This window comes from Besnoitia besnoiti, chromosome II, assembly GCF_002563875.1.
Source record: "Besnoitia besnoiti strain Bb-Ger1 chromosome II, whole genome shotgun sequence".
NCBI classification, from domain to species: domain Eukaryota; phylum Apicomplexa; class Conoidasida; order Eucoccidiorida; family Sarcocystidae; genus Besnoitia; species Besnoitia besnoiti.
In genome coordinates this window covers 3565913-3577037 of record NC_042357.1, presented here as the reverse complement: position 1 = coordinate 3577037, position 11125 = coordinate 3565913, and the positions used below count along the sequence as shown (strand labels likewise).

Below are 11125 nucleotides of genomic sequence, written 5' to 3'. Positions count from 1 at the left end.
CGCCCTCATTCATCTGCTTTTTGCGCCGCTGCCCCCTTCCCGAGCGAGGCGTCTCTCTCTGAGGCTTCTGTCGAGTCTCAAGCGAAGGCCGCCTGCGCACGCTGCGGCGCGTCGTTCATGTTGTTGTGGGCGCGGCGGTCAGGCGAGTTGCGCTCAAACTTGTTATCTCTCTCTCCGCCCTGACCTCCGCGGTTGTCGCGCTGCTGCGTGCGCGGCGCGGCGTTGTTTTGTAGAGAGTGGAACAAGTTCTGCGACCTCTCAATCTGCTTCAGGAACTGATCCACGTACACCTTCTGAGATTGTTGGCTCTGAAAAAAGCGCAATTACAAGTCCGAAGAAGCGCGTACATAGCAGCAGGGCGACTTGCAGATACACCGGTTTATGAACTATTTCTATACGTATACAACTATATATATATATATATATATATATATATATATATATATATATATATATATATGCATTTTTGATGCTGAAGTGCCTTGCCCCGCCTCGGCGGAAGACTCGGAGTCTCTTTAGAAACGCAGACGGCGCCTTTGCTGGTCAAGGAGGCAGGAGGCACGAAACACCGATACCCTGTCCTTCCACGACCATGTTACAGAGGGACGCTGTTGTGAAAATATCCTATACATGCGCGCAAGATGATATATCTCGCAAGAGTCGACTTGCATTGGAGGATTCAGTCTCCTTACCCGAACGTGAATCATGTCTTGGTCCATGTAGAATTCGACGCTGTTGTCGGAGGCACTGGGCATCAGGTCGCCGCTGAGGAGCGAGCCACTTCTCCACGTCTTTTGCCTGCCCTTGTGCTTCACAGAAAGGATTTCCGAGCGGACGGCGTCTTCGGGGTCCTTGTCTGGCAGCTCCATGAGCGACGCCAGTTTCTGAAACGCAAATGCGAAAGAAAAAGGCGACACCGCGGTGTACATACACCCCTCAGGAGACGCGAGCGCCCACCGACGCAAGTAACGCGCTCGCGACGAAGCAGCCTTCGAGAAAAAACGGACTTAAACTGCGACAGGGGAACTTACGGAGATCTGGATGTTGTTATAGAGCTTCGCGAACGAGTTGATCGTGTTGATCTTCTTGTGGAACTCAACTTCCTGAATCACGCACACAGACAGAAAACAATCCAACCACCACTCTGCACCCGGTTCTGTCCCGACACACTTCGAGGCGGCGCCCGCCAGCCATCCCCAGAAACCCGCCTACACACACGCTCCCGCATACATATACACGTATCCACGTACACATACACATATACATACGTATAGCCGAACAACCCTGCGACTTGCACGCGCCTCTGCATCGAGACGAGTGACTCTGGACAATGCTGCGCCGGCTTTCGCGGACTTTGAAGAACATTTTGCACTGTCTGAGCTGGACTTCGCTGTAGGCGTTCGCGAATCGCTCGAGGGCCTGCGGATCTTCGAACGAGGGCGTCGCGGGGTTGATGAACTTGGGGCAGGCCCAGGTGAAGAGGTCGCAGTACGTCTCGTCGCTCTCTTGCTGCAGCCTGGAAGGCGTTTGAGACAAGAATAAAGGGGCATCGCGTGAACAACTAGAGGGCCGCGTCCGCCACAAACGAGCTACACATACATGCGTCTTCATGTATACGCCGGTCTCCACCGCGCCGCCGCATGCGAGCCGTGAAGCGCCGTCTCTCTCGTGCACTCCAGTTTGCGTGGTTCACATACGCACTCACGTATGTAAGCAGACATATACATATATGCGTGCTTGTATGGGGCGCCACTGTTTGCTCACTTGTAGAATTTGTCCGAGTATTTCTCTTTGATCATTTGGTTCACGCTTTCGTCGAGCTTGACGTTGCAGAGCGACGCGCAAAGCATGACGAGGATATACATCTTGTCCACGGCCTTGTTCATCGCCATCTGTTGGTAGAAATGCGCAGACAGGTAGCTGCGCTGCCGCGAGACGAAGATGAGAAGTTGGCTCATCACGCGGATCGCGTCAGTGTAGCGCCTGAACACAGACGCACAACCAGCAGCAAGCCGAGATGAACGACCGGAATCTCCAGCCCGCACAAAGGCCTTCTCCCCCACGACGGCCTCCACGCCGCCAGCACCCTGTTTCACACTGCGTGTATGCACGCCCGGAGCGACTCTTTCGCAAAAACCTACCCGAGGCGACAGGCACCAATGGCCATGCACGCATGCGCGCGACACACGCCCCAAATCCGCGTCCACCCCGCTTCTTTTCCTCCAAAGGCGACGCGCGGTGTGGCGCATGCTGGTCTGCCCGGCTTACCTCATCATGGTGTAGGCGAATCCGAGATGGTAGAACAGCGTGACGTGGGCGGCAGGGACTTTCCAGTAGAATCCCCTGGAGGACAATTCGATGTTTTCCACGCTCTTGACGCCGACAAAGTAGTCGCCCATGAGCACGTGGAGGCGGAGAAGGAGAATCATCGCAAAGTAGCCGAGCTGGAAACGGATTTCGCTCTCAAAGAGCTTGGTCTTGGTGGCGTCGTCCTTCGGCTGACGCAGCAGATCCTGGACCTCCGACCGCTGGACAAGCGCATGCAAAAACTCGAGAACCTGACTCGCCTTCCAAACGTCGCTGTCCTTGTCCATCTCGCGCAAAAACAAAGCGCGCTCCTCCTCGTCCTCCGGCAGACGCCGCGCAATGCGCTGCCGCCAACGACACGCCTCCTGGAACTGGTAGACGAACTCGTCGAGAATGTCCCACAGCCACTGCAGCGGTAGGCGCAGCGACTTGCCGTCCTTCTGCTCGCTGAAAAGAAAGCTCGCAAACACACAGGCACGGCCCATCCGCCACCCCACTCAGAGAGGACTCCAACGTCCAACACCAGATAAATACACTCACGAAACAGAGATACACATTTACACACCCATTCACATATATAGATTTACAGATATTTACACATAGATACATCCATCCAGATGATCAGACACACATATATATATATATATATATACATATATGAGTGCATGTCCGCATGGCGAGATCGTCGCGATCTGGAGTGCTGCGCCGCGCGAATGGAGAATGAAAGCCAGAAAACAGTCGAAACGGCTACGCAGCTTGCGCATGCCTGGCGGCGGGGAGGAGAGATCGCCGCGGCAGTCGTCCTCCGCTGCGCGGTTGTCTCGCTGCGTCGCATGCATGTTTCACCTACTCGGGCCTGCACTCGACTTCAGCTAAGAAGTTGATCAGGAGCGCGTAGTTCTCCCACGCAAGTCGGCGGTCATCCCAGGTGATTTCCTGTTGGCACTTGAGGAAGAGATGGCGGTAGTAGAGCTCTTTGTAGAGCGTGATGATGAGGCAGTGATAGCGATCAAACTGCCGGTAGAAAGTCCCGACTTCGTCGACCGACGGCCAGCGGCGCTCCGCGTAGTACCGCTCAGTCAGTGCGGGGAACTCGACTTCGTAGAGCCGCCGAATTGCGTCCACGTTCCTGTCGTAGACCTCGTCGTACAGCGAGCGTAAAAACTCTTCCACGTCGCTCTCGAAGCGAACCTGCGCACACGCGCAGCAAAAACGGAACTACCGCACTCGACGGCGCCCACGCGCGAAGCGGTCCCCCGATGCACCGCACGCAGGAGGCCACAAGGATGCAGGGACTCACGAGACCGTCCTACTTCCACCTTGTTCATGTGCCCCCGCCCTCCCCTCCGAGACGCGCACATACTTGCGTAGCTGCAGGTGTATGTACACTTGGATGCAGAGGAAAATGGAAGAGCGTCTCGCTACCTCGCCACCTGGGCCACGAAGCGAGGTGCTGAAGTGTGAAAAGGATCCACTTCCCACACGCTGGATTCAGACGCGCGTCCTCTAGGACGGAATAGACTGGAAACCGGGCGACGAAGAAGAGGACTGCGAGCGCGGGGAGACACCCAAGCGCCACGGATGCGTTCTCTTCTCACCTTTTCGCCCATCATGCGGTCCAGGGCGGCGTCGTCGAGGCCTTCCTCGCCTTCGGCATTTTGAGGCGAGCCATGGTTCGCAGGGGAAGAAGCCAAGCTCTCGTCTCCATGGATGCCGACAGTCTGTCTCTTCTCGTTTTCGGCCGGGCTGTTCGCCTCCGGCGCGCGTCCTGCTTCGCCCGTCATAGTTTCTAACTGGTAAAAGTGAAATGCAAAAAATCGCTAAAAAAGCCGAGGCAACCGGTGACGAAGATTAGGCCAGATTAAGTTGAAGAAAGCGTGAGCGAGGGTCACGGACTCTACGATGCTTGTCTTCTGGACCAAACCGGAGGAGGAGGGAAAAAGCGAGAGAAGTTCGAGAGGATAAACCGGAGGAAAGAAAAAAGAAGAAAGTCGAAAAGGAAAAAGAAAACGGATATTAAACCACTGTAAGAAGGCAACCAGAGAAAAAAAACCAAGGGGGTACCGAACGAGCGCCAGGACACACAGCTTGTGGGGCGTACGTATGCCTCACTGTGTAGGCTCGGACTCCGAGGCAGTAGAAAAGGATAGAAAACGAGAAAAGAAAAACAAAGCGTGCACACAACTGATGGAAACGGAAAAACGCCTCACGGAAGTCTAGAAACTTACGCCAGCGAAGTCCCCCACTATAGAGCAAATCGGCGCAGAGGAGGCGAACAACGAAGCGATCGAACGAATCACCAGGAGAGAGAAGAAACCTAAAAGGAAACGAAAGAACGACGCTTCTCTTCTTCCTCACGCAGGTTTGAAAGAGGGAGAGATTTAAAGGCGCCGAGCGAACCGCGAAGCCCTGAGACCAAGGAAACAGAGAAAAGGAGGTGGGAGAGAGACAGAGAATATTTTTTCTGCCTTTGCATGCGCCCCTTGTCCGCGGCGACTCGGCCAACCGTGCCGCGAACGGCTGCTGCAGCGAAGCGCGGCGCGTGACAGCTCTTAAGCGAATCACCTGAACGCAAGAAAAGAGAACAAAAAATCCGCCCATCACAAATAGCTACGTCTTTTTGGCTCTTCCGCGCTCACTCAATCGCTGCATTCTGATAGACACGGAATTCGCGGAAAAGGACCAACAGGAAGCCAGCTCTGTATGCGGTGCGCTCTACCGTGAAACTCTCGCAGAGCAAGCAGGAACGCGCTGCTGGTCATGAAGAGGTAGACGCTTTCTGTATGTTGCGCACACATTTCTGCCTATGAGGCGACAGCAGGCTGCAGAAACACGAGCTGGCGCACGTGAGAGAGGCCGCGCCACTACTTAGCCTTCGAGCGACGTTCTGCTGGTGTATGTGTGTGCGTGCGTGCGTGTGTGTTGTTGAATCTCCGGAGGCGAGCGAGAGACGGCAGATCCTGCCTCGAGCTGCAGTGTGCGGCGAGGCGAAGGCGGAAAGAATCCCGCGAACCTCTTCGTCGGAGAGAGGGGCGCCTTCGTGTGCCGGTCGCCAGGCAGTGCTTTGAGCGGGCTACCCTCTGTAAAGAGCCCCGAAGATTTCCAGTCAGCGGCACCCAAAGTTCTCAGGCCTCATCCAACAGCTTAAAAAAGAACTCTGAACTCTACACGCCGCCAACACACACCCCGCGGTAGCCCCTGCGGCCTTCGCTTCGTGTTACGCTTTGCAAAAGGAGCTCAACAGGCACACATCAACTGCTTCTCTACACAAGGGTACCGCTTGGTGGTTTGAGGATAGACTCAAGCAGAAGACAGCAGAAGTTTGCTGTGTCGAGTGGTGCCGTCGAGCTCTACCGACGTCATGCAGATATATACACGCAGATAGATACCGGAATAAACAGAGGCTACGGTACACGCGCACATGTATTAGATTTGCGAACTGTACATATATATATATATATATATATTTAAAGATGTATATGCCCGCAATAGTCTGTATCAGCTTTCAAGTACGTCCACCTATAACTGGAATATGGCTGCAGGGCGGGTACCACGACGATGGTGTGTGTGGGAACGCGTATCGTTGCTCGTTGTGCGAAGGCCCCAGCAGGGCGCGAAAGGCAACGGAAATCAACACCTTGATGAAGAGACACCCGCCCATGCGACAGAAACTGGACAGCACGCGCAACATTCATGCGAGGATGCCTGAGGGCTGGACGACCCTGGAGACACCAGACCGGCGCACGCGCGGGCACACTCGCGAGTCTGTGGAAATCCAGATATCCATTGTATCCGTGTAGAAGGGAACCTAGAGGAAATCTTGACTGTACGACTATTGTTCGCTGCGACGCCGAGCTGTATCGCCCGTGAGCATCGACGACGAGGCGCTTGAAGCAGCCAGAGAGCCCCGCGGAGAGCTACCGATAGACCTGTTCCTGTTTTCTTCTATATTTCACTGACTGCTAAAGCGCAACTGTCACTTCTCTCTTCGCCTGTACCGGGAGCAGCCAGATGTGATTCGCAACGGCGTATCGAGCGATGACACACACAACAGCTCAAATAAATTACATCGTTCATAAACTCGGTGAAAAGCGTCAGCCGTCTAACGTCTTCGCCTGCCGCCTGGATGCACGGAAACACGCGAGCGAGGCTCGGCAGCAGGGGAACTAAACCAGTCTTTTTCATTCATCTTCTGTCTAGAGAGTGAGTATGAGCACACATTTCTGTTGGCATCCTTCCCTTTGTCAGTGCAAACACGTAGATAAGTCCCCTGCGACGCACTCCACACCCGTGTCTACATTCTGGAAGAACCAGAGAGCGACATCCTCTCATTAACGGGTACTGCGAGGTGAAACAAATGTCGCCTAGAGACGTGACCACAATCAATCCCTAAAAAACTATTTTCCACATATACGCGCGGCTCAGCATGCATCGCAGACAGTGCGCTTTCTGTCACTCGGTACCGCAAAGGCTATAGGCACACGATAGGAACGTTGATGGAGGCAGAAGCAGACTACGCGTGCTCGCCGCCTCTAAACATGTAATGACGTTTCAGCTGCTGTTTTGTCTTTGGAGCCATGGAGAGAATTTTCCTAAAAACGCGAGAGCGCAGATTGGGGTCTTGGATAGGCGAAATGACATCGTCCGCGTAAGCCTGAAAACCGAAAAAAGAAGTGGGCACGTCTCATGTGGACTCCCACGCATGCACGTATATAAATATATGTATGTACAGAGGTATATTGGATTGAAGCTACGAACAGATGGAGAAACAAATACGCTTTTCGTGCCTCGAAGCCTCAGACCTGAGGGTATTTCAGTGGAGCAGTAACCAGAAGAAAAGGCAGTTACATACCAGGAAGCATATAGGACCAAGCAAAGGCACCCTGAGCAGATGTAGCTACATGCATACAACTATACATATATTTATATATATATATATATATACATATACATATCAAAAGAAGCATTCAGGTAATTCTCAAAGGAGACAAGTCTGAACTTGCCTTCATGAGCATTTTTCGCGCTTCCAACTCGTCGATGCCGCGGGACATCAGGAAGAATAGCGGTTCCGTGTCGAGGTCGCGAATCATCGCGCCGTGGTTTGCCTGCAGAGACACCGAGAAAAAGGAGACAAACTCAGCCGTTGGAATAATACAGACTGCGTCAAGCACACAGAGGAGCTTTGAAGAAGAGAAGAAATTCAACAGAACATCCACATGCAGAGGTAAAGGACGAGCGAAAAACGAGCAAAGCTGACGAAGAAAGCCCTCTCCCTAGCAGACGCGAAAAACACACTCTGCGACTCGACAATGTGCAGCTTGCCTACAGCATACCGTAACGCGCGAGAGACATCAGCGGAAGAGGGCGCCGTCTCGCGGATCCGCACTCGCCGCTGGCAGGATGGACGGCGATCGAAACGAGGCATTTGTTTTAGATTTCCACTGCCCAACAAACCCAGCAACGCCATTCGAAGGCATCGCGAACGAGCCAGGAGTCCCCGCGAAGACCCACAGCACACAGAGGGCCATCAATCTACCGGTCAATCAATGACTGTTTACAGCTGTATGTAGGTGCCTGCCTCTCTATACACGCATATATCTATATATCCCTATCTCTATCTATATATCTATATCTACCAATCTATCTACCCCTCTCTCTCTCGCCATATATATATATATCTGTGGGAACGCGAGACAGATCAGGCGATTGCAGTTCTCACTTTGACTACGTCATCTGGGATGATTTCTAGAGTTGGAATCGCGACGCATCGCGAGCCTTCGTCGAGCAGCACTACGCGGTTGAGCGACTCCGCGGCGGCCCCCACGCCGTCGCGCTCGATGCGAATGCGCCCGCGCCAGACTGCGCGAGCTGAGCAAACCAACCAGAAAGGCGCAAACGGCCCAGACACACAAGGGAGCACCATTCCGCACACCGAGAAAAAAAAACCTTCCTCAGAATTACAAAGATGACCATCAGGCACGGTCACGCGGCGGGGCTTCCACCCTCCACGCTTTAGCCCCTTGAAAAGATCCTTTAGGGTTTCGGGTTCCCTCTTCAGCGGGCACCAAGTTACGCTCAGTTATCCTTCTAGAAGTCAACTTGGTTCTCCGTATATTTTGATATATATTTGCACTGGTGAACTTGCTGTATATTTGAAGCTAAATCTGTGTGAGGGCGGGGTTCCAAGCCCATTGGTAGACTCCGTCAAGTCTGCCTGGAGCGTGGCCCCGGAGGAAAACCGACAGCCCACGAGACGCAGCCCAGCGACGCACCTTTGCCGCCGATCAGAGACTTCATCACCTGCGAAGTCTCGGCGCGAGGCTTCAAATGATGGAACATCTCATACTTGCCGTGCTCCTGCTGGCGATTCAGCACAGCCAGACCGAGCGACACGTGGCGACTCGACTCCGCGCCTTCGACCTGCGAGACGCACGCCGGAGGAAACGCGTGCGGAAAAAATGGAGCCCATTTCGCGTGATGAACGGGCAATCACGCGAGATAAAAAACCCTACACAACCCCTGGACCCCAAGATATATACAAATACATGGATAAAAATGCATATATGTACGCGTATATATACATATGTGCCTGTGGGGACGTGAAGCAGCCCATGTAGACGCAGCTGCCTACACGCGCTGCGCTCGCCTCAAGTTGTTCAGACACAGTTCGGAAACGTGTATCTGTAGACTCAAATGCGTGAAGATATGCCTCGATAGAATATCCGTATATAGTTGTATCCAGTTGTATACACATACAAATATATTTATATTTATGCGTCTGTACGTATGCAAAAGATACATACATATATATATTTACATGCATAAATATATTTATGTATGAGTTCGCACCTGCAGGTTGAAGCGGCCGGCTTGAGCGCCCAGATCGATGTGTCGGAGCACGTAAGTGCTGTTTCTGTCCATCTGCACGCTGAGGTTCTCGATATGCCAGGAGTCCGCGGCCTGCTCCTGAGGAAGGCGAAAGAAGAAATACGACATGCACATGTAGCGAGGCATTTCCCTCCGCACTCGGCGATACAGGCCCGCCGGATGAAACTACCCGCATCAACCTGCCGCGTGCACGAATTTGCGTCTACGAGGTTGACGCATCCGAGCTTCCACAGCCTCGTTACTCTGCGGCACATCTCACTGCAGAGTGACATCGGCATCGCGCTTCGTGTGCAGATATACACCGACTTTCGCGCTCTCCCTTTATGCGCTTCTGCCTTTGCAGATATATAGATACATATAAATATAGAGGTATGTGTGCATGCACGTATGCACGTACGTATGCATATATACATATATATATATATATATATATATGCGTACCTACGCGTGCAGGCAGTAGAGCTGTACGATCGTTCTATCTCGGTTTGTGTACCTAGACTCTATCGGCGCGCAGATGGCGACTTGGCGCATATCCAGACTCTACCCCTGAGTCAGACTGCATTTTTGCATATTTCCAAACACGCCTTTTTGACTCCCTCCACGTCTACACGCAAACACGCACAGATGTGTCGCCGCGAACGTGCGCGTGTACCTGCGTGGAATCTCGCGCTTGCGCTCTCGATTTCGCCAGCCCCCTCCCTACCTGGTCGTAGATGTGGTGCAGCTCGGCGCCTTCCTCGAGGACAATGCGCGTGTTCGAGTTGACGAATCCTCCGCGGCCGCGCCCTCGCATATAAGCCGGTCGGGCCTTCTCCTGTCGCTCGCGCTCGCGCCGGAGCCTCTGCTGATCGGTCTCGGGGAGAAGATCGACTAGCGAGACGAACGTCTGATGCAGCGTGCAGTTCACGCCCTTGCCCACGTGAACCACGAGTCTGGGATTGATCAACGGGTGCGCAGGAGGCTTTAGAGGAATGCCTGACGCAGACCCCGAGGCCAACCCGGATGCCGCCTCAGAGGCTGCCGCAGAGGCCGCGGCCTTCTCGCGCTGGTGCATGTAGGGCAGCAGGTCGATGTCATCCGAGGTGACGAGGTGGAGGACCTGAAACTTCATTTCCTTTCGTTTCTGCGAGAGCGCATCTCCGCGCGCGTTCGTCGCCTCCGCCCCACGCTCCTGGCTCTGTTCCATCGCGTCGATCAGGGACTCGAGCGTCATCTTCTCCTTCGCTTCGCCTGCCTTCTGCAGGGCCTCCTGACGCTCGCGCCCGGCTGCGGGGAGCCGCCCCTCAGCGCCGTATTCCGCTCCATCGCCCAGCGGACGTGCCGGCGAAACGCCGATTTGCTTCCCAGCAGGCTGCGTACGCCGATCGTGCGGCGCGGCAGACGCGTCCGCGCGGGCGCCGTCGCTGCTCTGCGCGAGTTTTTTCACTTCGGCGGTGCGAGGCTCGCTTGCACGGCCGACGAGCGACTCGACGATCGCCGCGCCGCGCGCGCGTTTCTCTTCATTGATTCTTTCCTTCCCCTCTTGACGGCAGCACGGGTCGTCTCCCAAGACGATGCAAGCGGCGTCGCTCATGCTCGCGAGATTCAGCGCAGAGAACTTCGCCATGCCAAAGTCGAACTTCCGGTAGTCGTAAATCGCAAAGTCGCTGTCAAACTTGCGACTCGTCTTCCCGATCTGCGAGAAGCACAAACGCCCACTCCACGACCTAAGGCCACCGCGCCGCTCTCTAGACAGTGCAGGGCTCTATACATGTGCATGCAACAGTATACATGCCAAGATACAAAAATATATACATACATATCTATGCATTTATGTCGCAACATGACACACGCATTACGTTCTACACTCAACCATAAGAATAAACAAATCCATATATATATATATATTGTATATATTCATTTGGACTGGCGAGCAGGTGAATGGAGAGCT

At 53.9% G+C, this 11125-nt stretch overlaps 2 protein-coding genes across 2 annotated transcripts; both read right to left on the bottom strand.

Annotated features, from left to right (window-relative positions):
- Window positions 1-77: 77 nt before the first annotated feature.
- Window positions 78-4091, bottom strand: BESB_038610 (eukaryotic translation initiation factor 3 subunit 6 interacting protein; the record flags this gene model as incomplete). Its single annotated transcript, XM_029362447.1, has 8 exons — window positions 78-308; window positions 693-884; window positions 1032-1103; window positions 1354-1516; window positions 1765-1983; window positions 2269-2754; window positions 3158-3498; window positions 3906-4091. The coding sequence occupies 8 exons, from the start codon at window positions 4089-4091 to the stop codon at window positions 78-80; spliced, it is 1890 nt and encodes a 629-aa protein (XP_029221412.1).
- A 3183-nt stretch (window positions 4092-7274) lies between these two features.
- On the bottom strand, window positions 7275-11005 carry BESB_038600 (sufB/sufD domain-containing protein; the record flags this gene model as incomplete). The annotated part of the gene is made up of 6 exons (XM_029362446.1): window positions 7275-7412; window positions 8027-8175; window positions 8580-8727; window positions 9157-9273; window positions 9899-10870; window positions 10994-11005. 6 exons carry the CDS (start codon window positions 11003-11005, stop codon window positions 7275-7277), a joined length of 1536 nt encoding a protein of 511 aa, XP_029221411.1.
- Window positions 11006-11125: the final 120 nt, after the last annotated feature.